Source organism: Ahaetulla prasina, chromosome 3, assembly GCF_028640845.1.
Source record: "Ahaetulla prasina isolate Xishuangbanna chromosome 3, ASM2864084v1, whole genome shotgun sequence".
Lineage (NCBI taxonomy): Eukaryota > Metazoa > Chordata > Lepidosauria > Squamata > Colubridae > Ahaetulla > Ahaetulla prasina.
In genome coordinates, this window is record NC_080541.1 from 222,061,253 (window position 1) to 222,087,078 (window position 25,826).

Here is a 25,826-nt window from a genome sequence, read left to right on the forward strand (position 1 = left end):
GATGTTTCATGACCAACCAGGTAACATCATTGAGTGCTAGAAGGGAGTGGAATTGGATCAACACTAGATCAACACCAATGTTCTGTCTCCATCCTCACTTTGGAGTAACGAGCTGGCCTACAGCCAGTGGGTTCACGGCTCCTATCAGTCCTGGCCAAGAAAACGCAGCTGCCTGCCAAAAAGTTCAAACAGATTAAGATTTCAGCTCACTTCGACACGGTTCAGCTAATTTGCTTCCCGTGGAACTGAGAGCAGTCCCAAAGCTCCTTATATATCCTGTGGGGTGGGGTTCCTGCCCCACCCTTCCCTTTGATGACGCCGCCTCTCTAATCTTCTGAAGTGCGGGTCGACCCAGGCTTTATTAGTATGGTTATCAGCTGCGTCTGTAGGCGTAGCCTGAGGAAGGGAGGAATCAGGGGATGACGGCCTCATTACATCCTCCGACTGGTCTGGTTCTGGCTCCTGGAGCCGGGCCAAAGGAATCGGTGCTTCTGAGGTAAGCCTTACCGACCCTTCCCCCTCACTCTCGGAGTCACTTTCGGGCATGAGGCCAGGTTCAGGGGCTGGAACCGCAACAACCAAGCTGTAAACAACACTCAATCAAGGAACTATCAAAAACACTCCAGCCAGCACTGATAGGGCAAGGCACTATATATAAACAGAGCAAACTCCATTCCAGTCTAGCACTGATGATGCTACCTAGATGGGTCATGAAATGTCTGCAAGAAAACAATCAAGCTCAGAGAGCACCAAGGACTCCAGAGTTCAACCCTGAGCTACAGATACTGTATTGATAGAAGAGAATATTTGTAGTTCAGGGTTGAGCTGTGGAGTCTTTGGTACTTCCAGATGTTTCATGACCAACCAGGTAACATCATTGAGTGCTAGAAGGGAGTGGAATTGGATCAACACTAGATCAACACCAATGTTCTGTCTCCATCCTCACTTTGGAGTAACAAACTGGCCTACAGCCAGTGGGTTCATGGCTCCTATTAGTCCTGGCCGAGAAAACGCAGCTGCCTGCCAAAAAGTTCAAACAGATTTAAGATTTCAGCTCACTTCGACACGGTTCAGCTAATTTGCTTCCCGTGGAACTGAAAGCAGTCCCAAAGCTCCTTATATATCCTGTGGGGTGGGGTGGGGTTCCTGCCCCACCTTCCCTTGATGACGCCACCTCTTTAATCTTCAGAAGTGCGGGTCGATCCAGGCTTTATTAGTATGGTTATCAGCTGCGTCTGTAGGCGTAGCCTGAGGAAGGGAGGAATCAGGGGATGACGGCCTCATTACATCCTCCGACTGGTCTGGTTCTGGCTCCTGGAGCCGGGCCAAAGGAATCGGTGCTTCTGAGGTAAGCCTTACCGACCCTTCCCCCTCACTCTCGGAGTCACTTTCGGGCATGAGGCCAGGTTCAGGGGCTGGAACCGCAACAACCAAGCTGTAAACAACACTCAATCAAGGAACTATCAAAAACACTCCAGCCAGCACTGATAGGGCAAGGCACTATATATAAACAGAGCAAACTCCATTCCAGTCTAGCACTGATGATGCTACCTAGATGGGTCATGAAATGTCTGCAAGAAAACAATCAAGCTCAGAGAGCACCAAGGACTCCAGAGTTCAACCCTGAGCTACAGATACTGTATTGATAGAAGAGAATATTTGTAGTTCAGGGTTGAGCTGTGGAGTCTTTGGTACTTCCAGATGTTTCATGACCAACCAGGTAACATCATTGAGTGCTAGAAGGGAGTGGAATTGGATCAACACTAGATCAACACCAATGTTCTGTCTCCATCCTCACTTTGGAGTAACAAACTGGCCTACAGCCAGTGGGTTCATGGCTCCTATTAGTCCTGGCCGAGAAAACGCAGCTGCCTGCCAAAAAGTTCAAACAGATTTAAGATTTCAGCTCACTTCGACACGGTTCAGCTAATTTGCTTCCCGTGGAACTGAAAGCAGTCCCAAAGCTCCTTATATATCCTGTGGGGTGGGGTGGGGTTCCTGCCCCACCCTTCCCTTTGATGACGCCACCTCTTTAATCTTCTGAAGTGCGGGTCGATCCAGGCTTTATTAGTATGGTTATCAGCTGCGTCTGTAGGCGTAGCCTGAGGAAGGGAGGAATCAGGGGATGACGGCCTCATTACATCCTCCGACTGGTCTGGTTCTGGCTCCTGGAGCCGGGCCAAAGGATCGGTGCTTCTGAGGTAAGCCTTACCGACCCTTCCCCCTCACTCTCGGAGTCACTTTCGGGCATGAGGTCAGGTTCGGGGGCTGGAGCCGCAACAACCGAGCTGTAAACAACACTCAATCAAGGAACTATCAAAAACACTCCAGCCAGCACTGATAGGGCAAGGCACTATATATAAACAGAGCAAACCCCATTCCGGTCTAGCACTGATGATGCTACCTAGATGGGTCATGAAATGTCTGCAAGAAAATAGTCAAGATCAGAGAGCACCCAGGACCACTCATTTCAATCCCGAGCTACAAATATTCTCCTTTATTGGTATCATAACATTTTGTTTAGACTCAGTGTTGCTGTCAGACCTGGAAGCCATTTTTCTACCTTTGTGTCTTCAGGCTTCAGGCCTGCCACAAATTCCACTATGGGAAAATGGGAGGGGGGATTGTATAGAGTGAAGAGAATACGTAGTCAAAATAAAATTCCTTATAGGAAGTCAAGGCCGTTGTGCCCTGCAGCTGTGTTGAGAAGAATGAGGAGGTATCGTCTGTTCTGGAGGGTACCCGATTGGATGTATGGTGGACATGTGGGAGAAGTGGGCAAGGTCTTGAACTTTCTTCTGGGTGAGGAAAACCCGGAAGCTCTCAGATTTGGGTTTTCCCAGATGTGCCATTAGGACATCTCTAATAAAAGTTAGCATTGAGGAACTTCAAGCTTCAGGGTTTGATTTTGTTGGGAGCGGTGGGAGTTACTTGGAATCCTGACAGTTGCTTGCAGATTGTATGCACAAATGCAGAAGTGCAGTGGGATTTCCGAAAAGAAGTGGATTGACAGCGGAGGGGCGAGATCTAGCCGTTTATTACGTTGGTACCCTACTTTTACTCCCATACAGAATTCAGTGTGCCATTCCCAGGGGGGCTCTCCTTGAAGGTGCCCTTAGCAATTCATGTTTTTCCTTTCTTTTTCTCTCCAAAGCAGCTATGAGCATACATATATAGAACTATATGGATTGTATCCAATTTCATATAGTTATTACATACTTACGATTATATTTATGCTTATATATCGTATAGTTATTTCATGCTTATGCTTATATATACTGTTGTGACAAATAAATAAATAAATAAATAAAAATAAATAAATATATAAGGAAACTTTGATCCAGCATTTTTTATATCTGGGGATGTTGCCTGTTATCTATAGGAAAAGATTCCAGAGAAGAAACAAACTCAAAAAGCTATAGGGTATCTTTTATCAAGGTGCAGATACATATAATAATTATTGTTATTTATTTACAGCTTGAAGATAATAATGTTTTTTGTGTTCCGCTAGGGGCTGCCTGGTCCAAAAGGAGAAAGGGGAGAGAAAGTGAGTCTCTGTTCCTTCTTTGATATTCTTCGATAACCATTTAAGGACCTTAGTATTTTAATTCAAGTACATTATATAAGTATATATATATATATATATATATATATATATATATATATATATATATATATATATATATATATATATATATATATATATGTTTTCTGAGGTTTTCACGGGTGTTTGTATATAGGTCTTTGGTTGTTCGGGTTTTCTCCCGTGTAAAATTGGAAGTGTCTTGGTGACGTTTCGACGAAGTCTCATTCGTCATCTTCAGGCTTCAGCTTCGTGCTTCTGGGAGCAATGTGTTATAAAAATTATAATTAATATATAAATTTATATTTACATATACATATATATATATAGGTCTTTGGTTGAGACCTTCCAATTTTACACTTCCAATTTTACGCGGGAGAAAACCCGAATAACCAAAGACCTACATACAAACACCCGCGAAAACCTCAGAAAACAAATATATATATATATAAATATATAAATTTACATATATAAAGTATATGTAATGTAAAAAGTATATTATATGTATTAGTATATTTTAATTTAAGTCAATGACTACTTCAGCTTCAACCACAACAATACACGAGCACACAGTAGATACAAACTCAAGGTAAACCGCTCCAAACTCGATTTCAGGAAATACGACTTCAGTAACAGAGCAGTCAATGCCTAGAATGCACTACCTGACTGTGTAGTTTCTTCCCCAAACCCCCAAAACTTTAACCTTAGACTGTCTACTGTAGACCTCATCCCATTCCTAAGAGGTCTGTAAGGGGCGTGCATAAGAGCACCAGCGTGCCTACCGTTCCTGTCCTAATGTGTTTTTTTTTTATTTGTATCCATCTCATGGATGTAATTATGTCTATACTTACATATGTTATCTAATACATGCTTGGTGAAATAAATAAATAAATAAAATAAAATAAATAAAATAAAATAAATTTTAAGTGAGAGCTTATGCAATTGATTTCTGTCCACCTTTTAAACCCAATAAAAATGGACCAAACATAGGTAGTTCTCGATTTACAACTTCAATTTTTTTTGTTATTAATCAAGGCTGTTGTTAAGTGAATTTTGCCCCATTTCACAGCCTTTTTTTTTGTCATAATTGTGAAGCAAATCACTGCCGTTGTTAAGTAAACCATGCAGTCATTAAACGAATCTAAGCCAGTTGAGAAGTTTACAAATGGTGATCACATGACCGCCGGACAGTGCAACTGTCATAAATACTTGCCAGATGCCAAGCACCCAAACCTTGAGTGTGTGACCACGGGAATGCTACAGCGGTCGTTATGTATGAAAAACGGTCATAAGTCACTTTTTCCAGTGGGGAAAAAGTGAAGTTTGTTGCAACTTCAAATGATCTCTAAGTTTCCTATTTCTTTGTCTTTGCAACTTCTTTGCAAACCCAGATGTTAATTTTAGAATAGAATAGAATAGAATAGAATAGAATAGAATAGAATAGAATAGAATAGAATAGAATAGAATAGAATAGAATAGAATTCTTTATTGTCCAAGTGTGATTGGACACACAAGGAATTTGTCTCAGTGTACATAAAAAGACAAGATACATTCATCAAGAATCATAAATGATAGTCATAGGCAGTGATGGGATTCAGCCAGTTCGCACCACTTCGGGAGAACCAATTGTTAACTTTTTGAGCAGCTTAGTGAACTGGTTGTTGGAAGAAATCATTAGGGCAGAGAACCAGTTGTTAAATTATTTGAATCCCACCACTGGTCATAGGGTACAAATAAGCAATCGAATCATACTAGGAAACAATCAATATCAATATAAATCGTAAGAATACAAGCAACAAAGTTACAGTCATATAGTCATAAGTGGAAGGAGATGGGTGATGGGAACGATGAGAAGATTAATAGTAGTGCAGATTTAGTAAATAGTTTGACTGTGTTGAGGGAATTATTTGTTTAGCAGAGTGATGGTGTCTGGGAAAAAACTGTTCTTGTGTCTAGTTGTTCTGATGTGCAGTGCTCTATAGCATCGTTTTGAGGGTAGGAGTTGAAACAGTTTATGTCCAGGATGTGAGGGATCTGTAAATATTTTCACAGCCCTCTTTTTGACTCGTGCAGTATACAGGTCCTCAATGGAAGGCAGGTTGGTAGCAATTATTTTTTCTGCAGTTCTAACTATCCTCTGAAGTCTGTGTCTGTCTTGTTGGGTTGCAGAACCAAACCAGACAGTTACAGAGGTGCAGATGACAGACTCAATAATTCCTCTGTAGAACTATATCAGCAACATTTTAAACCTCATCTTTTCCTTCTCTTGACTGTTGCTCTGAGAATGTTGCATTTGTCATTTGTTTCTCAGAATTACAGGCAATATAAATGCAATTGCTGCCACGTGATCCTGAGGAGACATTTAATCAAAGAAGTCTGATGTTTAAAATGACTAGAAAAAGAATCTTGCCATCCGATAGGGATCAATTCCTGAATATTTCGCGAAGTCACCTTCCCCGTTCTTTGGGGACTGAACAAATAGACTGTCCTTGAAAATGCCTCCCTTAATGTACTACAACACTTCCTTTCGTCTGTTTGCATTCCCAGGGGGATAATCAAGCAGCTGAAATATCATCAACATTGCTATAATCCATAAAAAGCCATAATGGCATGAAAATGGATAATCATAATATTTTATGGCGAGCTTTTATGGCCTATAGCCCAGCTTATTTTCAAATTGTTTTCAGTGATTTGATTATTCTCTTATCTGCTGTAAGGAACACACATAACCAAAATGATGCGTGCAATAAAATAAGAGATTTAGCTTCAAGATGAGGTTGTATTGAACCATCTAATTTTGGACAACACCTCTTGGACAAATATATCAACATTGGTGTAGTGGATAAGGTGTTGGCCTGGAAGCCAGAAGAGTTATGAGTTCCCAGTCGGATGACTTTGGGCCAATCACCAGGAGGTGGTGAGTTCTAGTCCCACCTTAGGTATGAAAGGCAACTGGGTGACTTTAGGCCAATCACCAGGGGAGGTGATGAGTTCTTGTCCCGCCTTGGAAAGTGGCTGGATGACTTTGGCCAATACAGGAGATTAGTTCTAGTCCTGCTTTAGACACAAAAGCCATCTTGGTGAACTGGACCAACCACCAGGAGACAACGCATTTTAGTTCCGCCATAGGCATGAAAAGCTGAGTAGGGTGACCTTGGGCCAGTTACCATGAGACTTGTGAGTTATAGTCTCACCTTAGCCACCATCTCCTGGTGTCATCCAAGTGACTTTCATGCCTAAGGCAGGGCTGGAACTCCCAGTCTTCAGGTGATTGAACCAAAGTCATCCAATTGACTTTCACGCCTAAGGCAGGACTAGAACTCCCAGTCTCCCATTTTCTAGCCTGCTGCCTCAACTACTAGACCTGGGGTCTCCAACCTTGACAACTTTAAGACTTGTGGACTTCAACTCCCAGAGCTCTGGGAGTTGAAGTCCACAAGTCTTAAAGGTGTCAAGGTTGGAGACCCCCGTACTAGACCAAACTGGCTTTCTTTTCTTCTCTCCTAGGGTGAAGCACAGTCCCTATCTACCATTTACCACCTGGTAAACCAAGCTTGCGAGCGTCTGATCCAGTGTAAGTATATATCACAGCATAACATCTTCCCTGTGACTTTCACCTCTGCGACTGCCATGGCTGTAGGGTCAGATGAGATGTGAGATGGACAACAAGGTGCGTGTACTGTAGCTCGACCGGATAATGTGTTGGGAAGCCTCACGGGGTTTTTGCTCAAAGCCAGCTGAACAGGTTACCTACCAGCATATTATTGTCCATCTCTAGGTCAATCAATTTCACTTGCCTTCCAGTAGGGCTTCTTCTGTCTCACCTAAGGAATAAGAGGCGAGATTCGGACTTCTGATCAGAAATGTAAATTCACTGAAGGAGACTTTAAGCCAGGATGATGCAGGGGGAAGACAAGGATTGGGGAGAGTCAGGTTCTAGTCTTCCTCAATCATGGAAGCTCCCTGAGAAACCTTGGATCAATTCCTGTCTTTCAACCGGACTCATTTCATGGGTGGTTGCTGCAGAGAAAAATGGGGAAGCGATTGATAGATGAATCTGTGTAACTATAGATCTGTATACCTAGCAGGGGTGATATTCCCCTTACTTTCCCTACCGGTTCGCAAATGTGCATGCGTCCCATCCACGCACACCTATCCACACATGCGCCCGGCCTTCTGCAACATGTGTTTTGCTGGCACGCAAGCCTTCTGCTGGGCCTACCAGCGATTTCCACTACCGGTTCAGGCGAACCGGACCAAACCGGCTGAATACCATCTCTGATACCTTGTAAAACTAATTACCTTTGAACATGGGTGTGATAAAGTAGGTAAGGTCTTTAACTACAGCTGGGGAAACCCAAATTCTAGCCTACCTTCAAGCACTGAAGTGCCCTATGTTTCTTTGCAGCAGCCAACCCGTTGTTATGGGGGAGAAATAGGAAGATGGAACGCTAGGTACTGTATGCCATCTTGAGCAATTGGAGGAAAACTGATATTTTAAATTATACGTCATCAATTGCTGTCAGTTCTTAGTGATCACATGATTGATTTTCTCCATCTGTTCCTCACCTGGTTTTTGAGGTTTTCCATGGTGCACCATCACCATTGTAATTGAATCTATAAATCTTGCTTTGGTTTCCTTGTCCTTCTCCTCCTCCTCCTCCTCCTCCTCCTCCTCCTCCTCCTCCTCCTCCTCCTCCTCCTCCTCCTCCTCCTCCTCCTCCTCCTCTCCTTCCTTCCTTCCTTCCTTCCTTCCTTCCTTCCTTCCTTCCTTTCTCCTAGAGCAATGTCACCACATCAACTCCCAGAATTACCCAGCCAGCATGGAGCTGATGCCCACACATCTTAAGATTGCTAAGCAGCGGTGGGTTTCAAAAATGCTTACTACCAGTTTGCCCTGAGTGCACATGCTCGCTTTGTGCATGCACCTTCCGTGCACGCACCTGTCGTGTCCCACTCCTCCGCTGACGGCCGGGTCAGGGAAATCCAAATCAGGCGTGCCTCTGCAGCTCTGCCAAAGTCCTAGCAAAGTTTTCAAGGCAGGCAGGAGACCAGAAAATGATTTCAGCAAGATACCATGTACCATGGTAGTGGTACATAGTGTACCATGTGCACTAAACCAACAGGTGGCAAGAAAGTAGGGGCAGTCAACACAGGTTATGTAGACAGTAAACACAAGATCAATCCAAATGGACTCAAATGTCTATACACCAATGCACAGAGTATGAGGAATAAACAGGGTGAATTAGAAATCCAAGTAAATGAGGGTAGATATGATATTGTTGCCATTACGGAAACTTGGTGGGATGAAACTGACAAATGGAACATACAGCTAGAGGGATATAAATTATTTAAAAGAAATAGACCAAATAAAAGAGGAGGTGGAGTTGCACTATATATAAGAAATAACTACATCTCTACAGAAATAGAGCACAACAATGATGAAAATCATCTTGAATGTATTTGGGTCAATATAAAAGGGTGAAAACGATATTGCCATAGGTCTATACTATAGGCCACCCAACCAAACAGAGGAAGTAGATGAACTTTTGCTAGTCAGCTAACTAAGGTATGTAGGAAGCACATCACAGTAGTAATGGGGATTTTAACTACCCTGACATCAACTGGGAAACAAACTCTGCACCAAGTGGAAGATCCAACAGGTTCCTAACAAACCTAGCAGACAACTTTGTTTCCCAAAAAATAGAGAAGGCGACAAGGGGATCAGCTATATTGGACTTAATTCTCACTAACAGAGATGAAATGATAGAAGGTGTTGAAGCTACAGGAACCTTGGGGGCAAGTGACCACGCAATATTGGAATTCGACATTAAGCAAATACAAGTAGTAGAACAAAGTCAAACTAGAGTCTTGGACTTTAAGAGAGCTAATTTCAATAAACTTAGAGAGAGCTTGAGAAGGATTCAATGGATGAGAATCCTCAGGGGGAAAACAACTCAAGAAGCTTGGGAAATTTTGAAAAGTGAGATTATAAAAGCGTAGTCTAACACAATACCAATGAAGAAGAAAAATAGTAGATCTCAAAAGAAACCAGCATGGATGCATAAAGAACTATCTGACAAATTGAAAGACAAAAAGGACAAATATAAAAAGTGGAAAAAGGGGCAAATAACTAAGGCAGAATATCAGCAAATAGCCCGAGCCTGTAAAGATGAAGTGAGGAAAGCTAAGGCTCACAATGAACAAAGGCTAGCGACAAAAGTAAAAAATAACAAAAAAAGCTTCTTCCAACATGTTAAAAACAAGAAAAAAGTCAAGGAAACAATTGGCCCATTGCTGGGAGAAAGTGGCAAGAAGATGACAAGCAACAGGGAGAAAGCAGATCTACTTAACTCATATTTTGCATCTGTCTTTACACAAAAGGAAAAACAATCCAACCTATCAAAACAGCACTACAAAAACAGATTAGAAACACAAGTTAAAATAGGGAAGAAAATGGTAAGTGAACACCTGTCTACCCTAGACGAGTTCAAATCACCAGGACCGGATGGATTACACCCCAAGGTTCTGAAGGAACTGGCAGACGTGATCTCAGAACCACTGAACTATATCTTTCAAAGATCCTGGAGCACAGGGGAGCTGCCAGAGGACTGGAAAAGAGCTGATGTAATTCCCATCTTCAAAAAAGGAAAAAAAACAGATCCAGGAAACTACAGACCTATCAGTCTGACCTCAATACCGGGGAAGATTCTGGAAAAGATAATCAAGCAACGAATCACCGAACACCTAGAAGCAAACAAAGTAATAACCAAAAGCCAACATGGGTTTGTCAAAAACAGATCATGCCAGACTAATCTTATCGCATTCTTTGACAAAATGACAAAATTAGTAGACCAGAGGAATGCTGTCGATATAATTTACTTGGACTTCAGTAAAGCATTTGATAAAGTAGACCATAACCTACTACTAGATAAAGTAGAAAAATGTGGGTTAGACAGCACCACCACCAGATGGATTCGTAATTGGCTGACCAACCGCACTCAACGTGTAGTCCTCAACGGAACTACATCCACATGGAGGGAAGTATGCAGTGGAGTACCCCAAGGCTCTGTTTTAGGCCCAGTACTCTTCAACATCTTCATCAATGACTTGGACGAGGGGATAGATGGGGAACTCATCAAATTTGCAGATGACACCAAGCTGGCAGGAATAGCCAACACTCCAGAAGATAGGCTCAAGTTACAGAAAGATCTTGACAGACTTGAACATTGGGCGCTATCTAACAAAATGAAATTCAACAGTGAAAAAAGTAAGGTTCTACATTTAGGCCAAAAAAACAAAATGTACCAGTACCGTATATGTGGTACCTTGCTCAATAGTAGTACCTGTGAGAGGGATCTTGGAGTCCTAGTGGATAACCATCTAGATATGAGCCAGCAGTGTGCAGCAGCTGCCAAAAAAGCCAACACAGTTCTGGGCTGCATAAACAGAGGGATAGAATCAAGATCACGTGAAGTGTTAGTGCCACTTTATAATGCCTTGGTAAGGCCACACTTGGAATATTGCATCCAATTTTGGTCGCCATGATGTAAAAAAGATGTTGAGACTCTAGAAAGAGTGCAGAGAAGAGCAACAAAGGTGATTAGGGGACTGGAGGATAAAACATATGAAGAACGGTTGCAGGAACTGGGTATGTCTAGTTTAACAAAAAGAAGGACTAGGGGAGATATGATAGCTGTGTTCCAATATCTTAGGGGCTGCCACAAAGAAGAGGGAGTCAGGCTGTTCACCAAAGCACCTGAGGGTAGAACAAGAAGCAATGGGTGGAAACTGATCAAAGAAAGAAGCAACTTAGAACTAAGGAGAAATTTCCTGACAGTTAGAACAATTAATAAGTGGAACGACTTGCCTGCAGAAGTTGTGAATGCTCCAACACTGGAAATTTTTAAGAAAATGTTGGATAACCATCTGACTGAGATGGTGTAGGGTTTCCTGCCTGGGCAGGGGGTTGGACTAGAAGGCCTCCAAGGTCCCTTCCAACTCTGATGTTATGTTATGTTAAGATAAGGTAGACTTTGCCTGACTCAGAGAATGCCAGAAAGCAGATCCTTTATATAGGCCATGGGGTGTGGCTCCATGACTCAGCACTTATCCAGGCGCCTATCAATTCTCCTGAAGTGAAGGTCACTCCAGTCTGCAGCTGTTGGTAATTGACCTTCCTCAGGCTCACATGCTGTGGGGGAGGGGGAGGGGGAGGGGTCTAGTTGCTCCGTTTGCCTGGGCATGGAGCCAGGGCTGGGGGCTGGGGGCACTTCTTCTTCCTCGGCCTGTCTGGGCATGGAGCCAGAGCTGGGGCCGGGAGGCATGTTAGGACATTCCTCAGCGTTCGGAAGCAGATAAGACGGGCCCGGCTGCGGGGAAAGTGGACGAGGCACAACAGTACCCAGGCTTCCATGCATGTGCTTTGCTCACACATTAGCCTTCCGCACATGCACCCGGCCTCAAAAACATGGCTAAATAGAACTTCTTTACGCTGCCACCTGCAGTCGCCGCTACCAGTTCGCCCGAACCATTCCAATCTGGCTGAATACCACCTCTGTTGCTAAGTGAAAAGCCCTGGTTTAGAGCGATCTCATTTTGACAAGCGCTCTTTAGGATTTTATCTGAGACCTAGCCGTTGGAAAGGATGGTTTCACTACATACAGGAGTCAGGTGATTGGCAGGAAATTAATTTAACGTCAAACAAATCCTGATCTGTTGAGAGAAGAAAAACTAACTTGGCATTCACGGGCTGCATTAATTAGTTGTTGTATAGCATATGCATGATCAGTTCAGCATGTCAAGTGAACAGTGTCTGAAAATAATCCGCTCTGGCTATCTGATGCCTAATTTGCTTCAGGATTTCCCCTGCTTGTTTTATTGCTGAGAAAAAAAGGGAGAGAATTAAACTACAGGCTGCAGAAAACATCACAACAGTACACGAGCACACAATAGATTTAAGCTTAATGTGAACCGCTCCAATCTTGATTGCAGAAAATATGACTTCAGTAACAGAGTTGTTGATGCTTGGAATAAACTACCTGACTCTGTGGTCTCTTCCCAAAATCCCCAAAGCTTCAACCAAAGACTATCTACTATTGACCTCACCCCATTCCTAAGAGGTCTGTAAGGGGCGTGCATAAGAGCACCAGCGTGCCTACCATTCCTGTCCTAATGTTCCCTTTGATTGTATCCAATTTTATATAGTTATCACATACTTATGATTATATTAATGCTTATATATCGTATAGTTATTTCATGCTTATGCTTATATATACTGTTGTGACAAATAAAATAAATAAAAAATTTATTCCATTCCAACCTGCCAATAAGAGAATTGCATGCAATCAAAGGAAGTTTCTCTTTTGTCTTTCTCCGTGCTCGGTTGAGGTTAAGAACGTTGCTTACTTGCCCGCTACCTGGTTCTGAATGCAAATTTGCCTGACTGATGATCCCTCAAGAACCCAATTGCTTTTGTGATTGGTGCTGATGCTTAGCAACCGTATAGAGTCCTTCTCCAGGGTGATCTGTGCCGACTCTGGTCTTCCAATGGCGTACCCATCACCGCTAATTAAAAAAAAGCACATATTGAAAACTGGATGTCATTCTACCAGTCAGCTGAGATCGCGCAGCGCTGTCTATTAAAAAGAACTTAACTTGTGAAATAGATTCGGACTCAAAGTTCTCCATGGAGAACTTCTGGCTCAGTTAGAGAAGAGGGGTTGATGGGAGAACAGGAGAAAAATACTCCTGCCAAGTTTTGAAACAACAGGATGCTAACTCTGAGAGTTAGGGGGGCAGAGCTGTGTAGTCTGTGCAATAAAATAAACACAGGTGATCCTCGACTTACGGCCACAATTGAGGCCAAAATGTCTGTCACTCCGCGAGACAGTTGTTAAGTGAGTTTTGCCCCATTTTACAACATTTTCTTGCCACCGTTGTTAAGTGTTATGTTTATGCTGAGAAGGAATTGAAATTGATTCTGCTTTTCCAAATAATTGTCAGATAGAAATTGCTGTTTCCCCAAGACCTAAAAGACTGCATGATAGTGTGTAAAGTGTGAAAGTTGGTTTTTGGTACCTCTTATTGTTTTTTTATACTTTATTTATTATTTTTATTATTTATTGTTATTGGCCACGCCCACCAAGCCATCTGACCACCAAGCCACAACCACCAATTAAGCCACGCCCACAGAACCAGTAGGGAAAATTTTTAGATTTCACCCCTGTTGCAAGGACTGGCTGGCCCCATCCACCCTGCCCCTCCCAGGAGTCTCCACATGGCCCATTTTGAATGCCAGGTAAGTGCAGCTTCTGCGTGGAGGCTCTGGGAGGGTAAAAAACAGGCCACCTGGAAGTTCCAGAAGTCCAGAAACGGGCCCATTTCCAGCCTCCGGAGGGTCTCCGGAATCCAGGGAGGCTGTTTTCACCCTCCTGGAGGCTCAAGAAAAGCCTCCAGAGCCTGGGGAGGGCGAAAAACAGGTTTCCCAGAAGTTCTGGAAGTCCTGAAATGGGCCCGTTTCCAGCTTCCAGAGGGACTCCAGAGCCCGGGGGAGACCATTTCTGCCATCCCAGAGGCTAGAGGAAAGCCTCCGGAGCTTGGGGAAGGAGAAACCACCACCCCCGCCTTGGTGCAGGAGGCCGAATAGGCCACGCCTACCATGTCCACTCTCACCCAGCAACCAGGCAGCGAACCGGTTGCTAGAATTTTGAATCCCACCCCTGGAAATGCCTACTGTTCATTTAAAAGGAGATTTTGCTAAAGGACTTCAGCAAATGCAGGAAAGAGAACAGCTTGGGTGGGGAGGCGAGAAGGGAAATCTCACCACTTTCCATTGGTTCTTCTCCAGCGCATGTGTTAAAGTTCGACACGTTTGTTCACGAACAATCGCGGAAACCTGTCCCCATCTGGGAGGAGGAACCGAAGGCTGGAGAGCCTGGACCAACCGGTCTCACCGGGTTCCCTGGAGCGAAAGGTGAAAGAGGAGAAATCGGGATGCCCGGACTTCCAGGAAGGGATGGATATCCAGGAGAAAGAGGTAGAACAACAGAGCTGCTGTGGTGGTGGTGGGGAAATAGGAAGAGGAAGGATTGAACAGAACAGAACGGAAGGGACCTTGGAGGTCTTCTAGTCCAGCCCCCTGCTCAGACAGGAGACCCTGCTACCGGTGGCCTCCCATTGACCAGTGCGCTCCCACAGAAAGGGTCTCCTCAGGCTGCCGTCGACCAGACAATGTCGACTGGTGACCCCCAGGGGGAGAGCCTTCTCTGTAGTGGCTCCAGCCCTCTGGAACGAGCTAGCCCCAGGGATATGCCAACTCCCTGACCTCTGGGCCTTCCGGCGTGAGTTGAAAACTCTTTTATTCCATCGTGCAGGACTGGCCTAATAGTTTTAATGGGGATTTTAATAGTTTTTAGTATATTCAGCCTATCTAAATAATTCTTTTTAATTTGTTTTTTATTTTTTGTATTTATTGTTCTTAGTTGGCTGTAAACCGCCCTGAGTCCTTCGGGAGAAGGGCGGTATAGAAATTGAATAAACATAAACAACAAACAACATAAACATATACCATTTCAGACAAATGGTTGCCCAATCTCTTCTTAATAGCCTCCAGTGATGTAGCATCCATAATGTCAGAAGACAAGTTGTCCCACTGGTTAATTGTTCCGGCTGTCAGGAAATTCCTCCTTTGCTCTAGGTTGCTTCTCTCCTTGACTAGTTTCCATCCGTTGCTTCTTGTCCTGCCTTTAGCTGCTTCGGAGAATAGCTTAACCCCCCCCCCCTCTTCTTTGTGGCAGCCCTCAGATATTGGAACGCTGCTATCATGTCACCCTGTCCTAGTTTTTCTTTTCATTTTTTTTTATTTGCATTTATATCCCACCCTTCTCCGAAGACTCAGGGCGGCTTACACTATGTTAGCAATAGTCTCCATCCATTTGTATATTATATACAAAGTCAACTTATTGCCCCCAACAATCTGGGTCCTCATTTTATCTACCTTATAAAGGATGGAAGGCTGAGTCAACCTTGGGCCTGGTGCCTGGTGGGACTTGAACCTGCAGTAATTGCAAGCAGCTGTGTTAATAACAGACTGTCTTAGCAGTCTGAGCCACCAGAGGCCCCTCATTAAACTTTAATGGTAGATGGAGTGTCACACTGTACGCTCCACCTGTTTTGTGCATGCATCCCACGGAGATATCAAAGAGACAGGTGATTTTCCCTCTACCATCTTGGTTCCTGTCTGTTGGGAGCAGGTAAATGCATACCTATTGGTTTTATTTTCGAATTATAGTTCATTCCTGTATCTTCAGAAAGGCGCTCTCTCTCTCATCTTCTTCTTGTTGTTCAGACACTAAGTCATGTCCAATTTTTCATGACCCCATGGACCACAGATGCCAGCCCCCCCCCATCCTTCACTGTCTCTTGGAATCTCCCAAATTCATGTTCATTACATGGATAACTCTATCTAAGTGTTCCCTCCTTTGCCCTCCCCTTCTCCTTTTGCCTTCCATCTTTCCCAACATCAGGGTCTTCTCCAATGAATCCTCCTCTCTTCTCATTTGGTGGCCAAAATATTTGAGCTGGTCCAGGGGTGGTATTCACCAGTTCTCAAATGTGAGTGTGTGAGGAACCCGAAGAGCATGCGCAGAGCATCAGAAACAGGAAGTGATGACATCTGGCCGGGTGGGTGGAGCCTCCCACAGCTGCCACTACTGTTGTGACCAAGGCCCAAGTAGTGATTACTAAACACAATTCAGTCCTCCACAAACTTATTTTATTAAAACAGCTGAGAATTAATTCATTCTCAGCTTCGTCCAAAACAAAATTCTTAATAACCAGTCCAGTCAGCCTTATCACCAACCTTTGATGTCTTTGGCAACCTGCTGAAGGTTTTTCTTGGGAAAAACCCCACAAAGTTCAAGAGACGCTGACAAGAAGCACAGAATTCAATGTTGCTTTCCTACAAAGAGCCCAACGGCTGGTTGCTGTTCTTTTAAGCCTTATGGGAGGGGCCAATCATCTTTTGGCATTACTCCCGAGTCATCCTTTTTACTTGAGTTGCTCTTGCCTTCTGGCAGCTCTTCGCATGTGTGCACTAGGAACAGGGTCCTCCTGTTCCTCTGCCTCTCTGCTGTCTGCCTCTGGAGGCTCCGGAGTCCACGCATCGCTCCCAGATGGCCTTGGCCCCATCTCTGCCTCCAATGCAGAGCCCTCGTCCGGGCCTTCTCCTGACACCAGGACTGACCCATTGTCCTCCCCAGCCTCCTCACTGTCCGACTCCACTGCCAGGTCCGCAGGCTGCTGGTGGACAACAACAGCTACCGGTTTTCCCGAACCGGATAGAAATGGCTGAATACCACCACTGAGCTGGTCCCATCTTGACTCAGAGCTAAAAATTTTGAGAAGACACAACTCTTTATTGCAAATAGGAGGTCATCTCTGGAGTCTCTTTGCATTAATTCAGTGATTAAGCTTCCATTTGAGGATCAATCTATGCCCCTCTCTCTTATTTTGGATACCGCTGGGTTATTCTTAGATCCCAAGAAGGTCATTTTAGCAAGAAAAAGTCTCCGACAACAAGAACAGACATTTAAACTCCCTTGGTGATGTTTTTTACTTCGGCTTGCAGGCCAGAGTCAAAGTTGCTGATTTAATTGGCCGGCAAAGAAAGTAGATCACACACCAACCTAAATCTGTCATTCAGCCTTTTTTTTTTTTTTTTCATGATCTGCCCTTACATCTTAGGAGCAACTGAAGTTGCTTACAGATGTCACTGTTTATATAGATCCGAATGTCCAAGCTAGGCAACTCTTAAGACTTGTGGACTTCAGCTCCCAGAATTCCCCAGCCAACCATGCCATGCTGGCTGGGGAATTCTGGGGGTTAAAAGTCCACAAGTCTTTTTTTTTTTAGGGCAATTTTTTTTTTATTTTCCATAATAATTCCCACAATTTGACCAGTGTACAATACAATCACTTATCCAACAATCAATCCTATACTCAAATTATACTCAATCAGGGCTGCTCAACCGCCACTCCCTCCCTTAATCCTTTCTTCCCTTCTCATCCTTCTTCAACTTTCCCCACCATCCTTCTCCTCACTTTCCTACTTCCCCACCTCTTTCCCACTTCTCACTACCATCCTTTCTAACCCTCTATCTTCTCCTTCTTCTTCTCCTCCTATCCTTTCTTCTCCCTCCCTTCTTTCCTACCTACCCACCTGCCTACCTACTTTTTTCCTTCTTTACTCCTCTTTCCTTACCCTTTCCCTTCGGGAGTGGTTACCGAGCAGCCCCGACTTTACACCATTCCAACTTTTTAATTCTACCATTATTCCTGTACAATGGCAATCAATCAATTTATAGTCTTCCCCTTCCCCCCCCCCATTTCCCCCGTCCTCCCCCCCCCCGAGACTTCCCAGAACAGAATACAGGGTATAGTAACTAACAAACATAATCTAAAATATAACGTAAAACATATTCCATTTCACACCATCACACCATCACACTATCAATTCCCTTCTTTCTTAAACTAATACATAGCAATTCCTAACTTCACTCAAAAACTAATTGAAAAGTCCACAAGTCTTAAAGTTAAGGTTCCTGAGTTTGGAAATCCTTGATATATTGTAGATATACTCCTAGTTTGTCTTTCAGAGTGAATCAAACAACCTTTTTTTTTTTCCCCACTGGCTGCTTATGGTTACTTTGGATCTGTCCAAAAAGTGCCACAGAAAAAGCTGTCCAAAAAGTTAGGACGGGGATCACTATGCACGTAAATGAAATAAAAATTTAGTCTGAGGCAGAGGTGGGATTCACTTGCCTTCCCTATCGGTTTGCAAATGTATAGTCTGGGCGGGTGGGCAGAGCCTCCCCGCAGATGCCACTACCGGTTCAGCCGAACCGGACAGAACCGGATGAATTCCACCTCTGGTCTGAGGTTTCACTTTTAATTTCATTTACAAGTAGAAGTCAGCATTATTCTACTCAGGGACAGATTTGCTGTAAGGTGTCTTTAGACTTTACAGCGAGCTGAAGGGAGCAGAATGAATCCAGTTAAATTAAGAATCTGACACACTGGCTAGCTTCAAATGAAGAGCATCAATGAACCTCCATCACTGAAGGTTTTTGAGAAGAAAGAATAGAATAGAATAGAATAGAATAGAATAGAATAGAATAGAATAGAATAGAATAGAATAGAATAGAATAGAATAGAATAGAATTTTATTGGCCAAGTGTGATTGGACACACAAGGAATTTGTCTTGGTGCATATGCTCTCAGTGTACATAAAAGAAAAGATACGTTCATCAAGGTACAACATTTACAACACAATTGATGGTCAATATATCAATATAAATCATAAGGATTGCCAGCAACAAGTTATAGTCATACAGTCATAAGTGGAAAGAGATTGGCGATGGGAACTATGAGAAGATTAATAGTAGTGCAGATTCAGTAAATAGTCTGACAGTGTTGATGGAATTATTTGTTTAGCAGAGTGATGGCCTTCGGGAAAAAACTGTTCTTGTGTCTAGTTGTTCTGGTGTGCAGTGCTCTATAGCGTCGTTTTGAGGGTAGGGGTTGAAACAGTTTATGTCCAGGATGCGAGGGATCTGTAAATATTTTCATGGCCCTCTTCTTGATTCGTGCAGTATACAGGTCCTCAATGGAAGGCAGGTTGGTAGCAATTATTTTTTCTGCAGTTCTAATTATCCTCTGAAGTCTGTGTTTTTCTTGTTGGGTTGCAGAACCGAACCAGACAGTTATAGAGGTGCAAATGACAGACTCAATAATTCCTCTGTAGAATTGTGAAAATAGAATTGTAGAAAAAGTGGACAACCATTTGTCTGAAATGGGATAGGGCTGTGATGGCGAACCTATGGCATGCGTGCCAGAGGTGGCACGCAGAACCCTCTCTGTGGGCACGCAAGTAGTCGCCCCAACTCAGCTTTGCCACACACTTGCACACGCCTCCCGCCGGCCAGCTGGTCTTCAGGTCTCTGCCACACATGCACAGGGGTAGGGCACATGCGCAGGGCCTCGCACACATGGAGGGGGACCGCACGCATGCAGGGGAGCCATGTGCACATGCAGGGGGGCCACACATGCATGCAGGGGGGCTATGTGTGCATGCAGGGGGACTGCACATATTCAGAGGGCTGGGCACATGCACAGGGGGGTGGGTCACATGGGGGCAGGCGTATATGCAGGGGTGCATGCAGGTGGCCGTGCGCACATGCATGGGGTGGAGCGCATGTGGGGGGCCCACATGCATTGCATTTGGGGGGTTCATGTGCGCACATGTGCACTTTGGGTACTCGGTCCAGAAAAGGTTAGCCGTCACTGGTATAGGGTCTCCTATTTGAACAGGGGGTTGGACTAGAAGACCTCCACGGTCCCTTCCAACCCTGTTATTCTCTTTTCTAAATGGCTCTTCTCCTCTATCAGGTGTCCCTGGGCCCAAGGGAGAAAAAGGCGCTTTTGGACAAAGGGTGGAAGGTTCTGAAGGACCAAGTGGTCAAGCAGGTATGGTCACTCATCACTGGTGTGAAGAGAAAAACAAATCCGGAGTAAGGATCTCTAATCAGACATCATCATATCACATCAAAGTTGGACACCCCCCCCCAAAAAAAGGTTCTTTGTTATTCCAGAGTGCAGGACACAAAATAATGGATTTAAGTTCCGAGTACAGAGAGTCCCATTGAAAATTAGGCAAACGGTCCTAATTCTGGGTTCAGTGCAATTGCAGAACCAATCATGCAGAGGGACGATGGGTTCTTCCTTCCTGAATGTGTGTATGTTCAAGCTAGAGGTGTCAGTTTTGGAAGGCAATTTTCTTTTTGCTTCTTAACTGCCAAATATTTTAGCTGGGGAAGTTGGGAGGGGGTTGTTGTTGGAGCGGTAGAAAGTTAGTCATAACAACATTCCGTATTCAAGGACATCCAGCGTCTGATGGAGATTGCCTGAAGATTGTATCCAGTTGAGGGTGAAGAGTTGACTGGACAATGTGATGAACTTGTGGGTGTGGGGCAGGGCTGTGAACTGTCAACTGGGTGTGGAAAACCCAGAAGCTTTCAGTTTCCGGTTTTCCCAGCTGTGCCAACATGACATCTGTAATAAATTGGAACTTTGAGGAACCTCAAGCCTCAGAGCTTTATTTCGTTGGGGGGGTGTTCCTTGGAATCCTGACAAGAGGTCATTGGGTGTGTGGGTGGGTGTAGAACAACTCTGTCATGTCCCACTCCTCCGCTGACGGCCGGGTCAGGGAAATCCAAATCAGACGTGCCTCTGCAGCTCTGCCAAAGTCCTAGCAAAGTACTCAAGGCAGGCAGGAGACCAGAAAGTGACTTCAGCAAGATATGTCAGACTTTGCCTGACTCAGAGAATGCCAGAAAGCAGATCCTTTATATAGGCCATGGGGTGTGGCTCCATGACTCAGCACTTATCCAGGCCTGCCCCTCCCTTCCTTCTGTCGCCGCCACCTATCAATTCTTCTGAAGCGAGGGTCACTCCAGTCGGCAGCTGTTGGTAATTGACCTTCCTCAGGCTCACATGCTGTGGGGGACGGGGAGGGGTCTAGTTGCTCCGTTTGCCTGGGCATGGAGCCAGAGCTGGGGGCTGGAGGTACTTCTTCCTCCTCAGCCTGTCTGGGCATGGAGCCAGGGCTGGGGCCGGGAGGCATATTAGGACATTCCTCAGCGTTCGGAAGCAGATAAGAAGGCCCTGGCTGCGGTGAAAGCGGACGAGACACAACAAACTCGCCACATCCAACTTACTGCAGCCAGCTCACCATGGTCAACTCACTTTGAGACAAAAGTTACATAACATTGAAGAAATGGTGGAATAGAATCATTCAAGAAAGGATGCCAAAAGAGGGATAAAATGAAATGTGAACGACACAAAAATTAAAATCATTTTTCAATTATTTTAAATAAATTGTTACATTGTCCTGCAGTGAGTGGCCTGTGGCGAGAAGGCCTTGGTGAGCTGGCCGTGATGAGTTGGCCATGGTGAATTGACAATGGTGAATTGGCCAGAGCATGTTGGCCAGGATGAGTTATCCCATTCCCGCATCAGGGAGGGGGTGCTTTAATGGCTAATGTCTCATCCAGGCATCCAACCTTGGCAACTTGTGGGCTTCAACTCCCAGAATTCGTATGCTGGCTGGGGAATTCTGGGGGTTGAAGTCCACAGGTACCTCACCAGGAAATCTACATGGATGGGTCATTTGTATTGTCTGCTTAGTTTTCAATTCCCCCCCCCCCAGATTTTCTGGTGATTTTGCATCCAGGTACTAAACATGTCCCATCAGCTCATTGTATTTTGGAGAATGGACGAGGCCAGCTACTTTGGACATTTCCACCTTAATTGAGTCGTATAAGATTAGGACTCAGCTTGTCTACAGCATTTAAAGAGGATTTGTATAAGATGTTTTATAGGTGGCATCTACCCCCGACAAGAATTGCTAGAATGTCTAAGGACAAATCTGAAAAATGTTGGAAATGTCATCAGATACCTGGATCATATTACCACATGTGGTGGACATACATTGAAGCTAAAAGATATTGGACTAAAATACACACGTGGTTGGAAAAAATGATCAAAAAGCATATTGACTTTAAGCCAGAAATCTTTCTGTTGGGAATTATACCGGAGATATATACTAGAGATATAAAATATTTGATTGTATTTGCAGCTAGGATTGTATTTGCAAAAAAAAATTGGAAAAATGAAAAGTTACCTTCGCAAGATGAAATAATTAGAAAAATGTTGGAATGTGCAGAGATGAGTAAATTAACATTTGAAATTAGAGAACAAGAAGATAAGCAATATTATAAAATATGGGATTTATTCTATAATTAGTTAAATGGAAAGATATGTTAGGAAAAATGAGTATAAGATATATGTATGAAAGAAATGATTATTTTGTGAATGCATAGGAAGATATGTTAACACCCTTACAGCACATTGTAACGGAATTGATTTGATGAGGTTTTTTTATTTTATGTTTAAAAATAAATAACATTTAAAAAAAAAAGATTAGGACTCAGCCACCTTTTCCAGCAATTTCTCCTATTTCTGTGGGTTTAAGACAAGACTTATCATTAGCCTGGACTGAAAGAATATTAGTTTTATTTTTTTCTCTCTCACCTAGGCCCTCCAGGAGAAATGGTGGTTGGCCAACAAGGCTCCAAAGGACCTCCAGGTAGTATTGGTCCATCTGGATTTCCTGGGGCTCCTGGCCAGCCTGGAGTTCCTGGTCCTGCAGGTAGATGTCTTCCTACAGGATGCCACAGGGATAGTAGAAGAGGTAGGTGTCAGGCACAAAGAATCAGGACCATTCATAAGCTTAAATGTATGTGAGTCAAGAGGGACATGGTGGCACAGTGGCTAAGATGCTGAGCTTGTTGTTGTTGTTGTTATTAATAATAATAATAACAACAACAAAAACAACAACAACAACAACAACAGAATTGGAAGGGACCTTGGAGGCCTTCTAGTCCAACCCCCTGCCCAGGCTAGAAACCCTACACTATCTCAGTCAGATGGTTATCCAACATTTTCTTAAAAATTTCCAATGTTGGAGCATTCACAACTTCTGCAGGCAAGTCGTTCCACTTATTAATTGTTCTCACTGTCAGGAAATTTCTCCTTAGTTCTAAGTTGCTTCTTTCTTTGATCAGTTTCCACCCATTGCTTCTTGTTCTACCCTCAGGTGCTTTGGAGAAGAGCTTGACTCCCTCTTCTTTGTGGCAACCCCTGAGATATTGGAACACTGCTATCATGTCTCCCCTAGTCCTTCTTTTCATTAAACTAGACATACCCAGTTCCTGCAACCATTCTTCGTATGTTTTGATCTCCAGTCCCCTAATCATCTTTGTTGCTCTTCTCTGCACTCTTTCTAGAGTCTCAGCATCTTTTTTACATTGTGGCGACCAAAACTGGATGCAATATTCCAAGTGTGGCCTTACCAAGGCATTATAAAGTGGCACTAACACTTCACGTGATCTTGATTCTATCCCACTGTTTATGCAGCCCAGAACTGTGTTGGCTTTTTTAGCAGCTGCTGCACACTGCTGGCTCATATTGTTGATCGAAAGGTCGGCAGTTCAGCGGTTTGAATCCCTAGTGCTGCCGCGTAACGGGGTGAGCTCCGGTTACTTGTCCCAGCTTCTGCCAACCTAGCAGTTCGAAAGCATATAAAAAATGCAAGTAGAAAAATAGGGACCACCTTTGGTGGGACGGTAACAGCGTTCCGTGTGCCTTTGGCCTTGAGTCATGGCGGCCACATGTCCATGGAGACGTCTTTGGACCTCACTGGCTCTTCCGCTTTGAAATGGAGATGAGCATCACCTCCTAGAGTCAGGAATAACTAGCACATATGTGCGAGGGGACATATATATGCATGTATATGAAAGAAAATGAATAGTCAGAAGGATAGATAGGATAGAAGATAAAAAGATATAAGAGAGAATGGGACAAAAAAAAAAGTTTAAATGAAATGAAGGAGGGAACAAGGATGTAAACATGAGAGGAATAAGGAACCAAAGCTGATGTAAAGAAGGAGCACAGTTTCTATGTTAATTCTTTTTTGTTATATGTTTTATGTCAATGTATGCCATGTATTGTTGTTCATTTTTTGTTAAAAAAATAAAAAATATATTGAAAAAAATAAAATAAATGACATTACCTCATTTCCTGTTTCCAGATGCCGGGCTGATCCCATGACCAGAGAAAGAGAGACGCTGCTGTGGATCAATGTTATGTTTTCAATATTTTTTTATTACCGCCATAGCCAAAGTTTCATTTTCTCTTTTGTAAATCGCCCTATTTTTATCTGCCAGGATATGCATCACTACGTCATGTGATTTATTGCCAATTGGTAATTTGTTGGTCATACATTCTACTCAGAGGTGGGTTTCAGCAGGTTCTGACCAGTTCTGCAGAACCGGTAGCGGAAATTTTGAGTAGTTCTGAGAACCGGCATCTATTCTCTGCCTCCCGAGTCCCAGCTGATCTGGAGGAAATGGAGATTTTACAATATCCTTCCCCCAGGAGTGGGGAGGGAATGGGGATTTTGCAATATCCTTCTCTGAAGTGGGGTGGGAATGGAGATTTTGCAATATCTTTCCCCTGCCATGCCCACCAAGCTACACCATGCCCGCCACGCCACGCCCACAGAACCGGTAGTAAAAAATTTTGGATTTCATTACTTCTTCACACGTCTGGTTTTTGCCCTCCCCAACTCCCAGGAGCACTCTGCAGGCCTCCAAAACCCCCTGCGCGTCCCGTTATTGCAAAAAATAGGCCCATTTTTGGCAAAAACAGGACACGCTTGGGAGGGGGTGGTTAGGAAGCCAAAAATGGCTATATTCAGTCTATAAGATGCACCGATATTTCTACCCACTTTTTTGGGGGGGGGGGGAGTGCGTCTTATAGTCTGAAAAAAAAAGCATTTGATAAAGTAGACCATAACCTACTACTAGATAAAGTAGAAAAATGTGGGTTAGACAGCACCACCACCAGATGGATTCGTAACTGGCTGACCAACCGCACTCAACATGTAGTCCTCAACGGAACTACATCCACATGGAGGGAAGTATGCAGTGGAGTATCCCAAGGCTCTGTTTTAGGCCCAGTACTCTTCAACATCTTCATCAATGACTTGGATGAGGGGATAGATGGGGAACTCATCAAATTTGCAGATGACACCAAGCTGGCAGGAATAACCAACACTCCAGAAGATAGGCTCAAGTTACAGAAAGATCTTGACAGACTTGAACATTGGGCGCTATCTAACAAAATGAAATTCAACAGTGAAAAAAGTAAGGTTCTACATTTAGGCCAAAAAAACAAAATGCACCAGTACCATATATGTGGTACCTTGCTCAATAGTAGTACCTGTGAGAGGGATCTTGGAGTCCTAGTGGACAACCATTTAGATATGAGCCAGCAGTGTGCAGCAGCTGTTAAAAAAGCCAACACAGTTCTGGGCTGCATAAACAGAGGGATAGAATCAAGATCACGTGAAGTGTTAGTACCACTTTATAATGCCTTGGTAAGGCCACACTTGGAATATTGCATCCAGTTTTGGTCGCCACGATGTAAAAAAGATGTTGAGACTCTAGAAAGAGTGCAGAGAAGAGCAACAAAGATGATTAGGGGACTGGAGGATAAAACATATGAAGAACGGTTGCAGGAACTGGGTATGTCTAGTTTAACAAAAAGAAGGACTAGGGGAG

General features: G+C 43.8%; 1 protein-coding gene across 1 annotated transcript in view; it reads left to right on the top strand.

Moving 5' to 3' along the window:
- COL20A1 (collagen type XX alpha 1 chain) overlaps nucleotides 1-24,967 on the top strand; it is a 265,731-nt gene extending 240,764 nt beyond the window's left edge. Inside the window, exons 35-40 of the mRNA XM_058174284.1 lie at nucleotides 3,512-3,547; nucleotides 7,091-7,157; nucleotides 14,433-14,621; nucleotides 20,032-20,109; nucleotides 22,739-22,894; nucleotides 24,293-24,967. Of these exons, the coding sequence (XP_058030267.1) occupies nucleotides 3,512-3,547; nucleotides 7,091-7,157; nucleotides 14,433-14,621; nucleotides 20,032-20,109; nucleotides 22,739-22,894; nucleotides 24,293-24,312 (546 nt within the window). The 3' untranslated portion in view covers nucleotides 24,313-24,967. The remainder of the gene's footprint in view (nucleotides 1-3,511; nucleotides 3,548-7,090; nucleotides 7,158-14,432; nucleotides 14,622-20,031; nucleotides 20,110-22,738; nucleotides 22,895-24,292) is intronic.
- The last annotated feature ends 859 nt before the right edge of the window (nucleotides 24,968-25,826 follow it).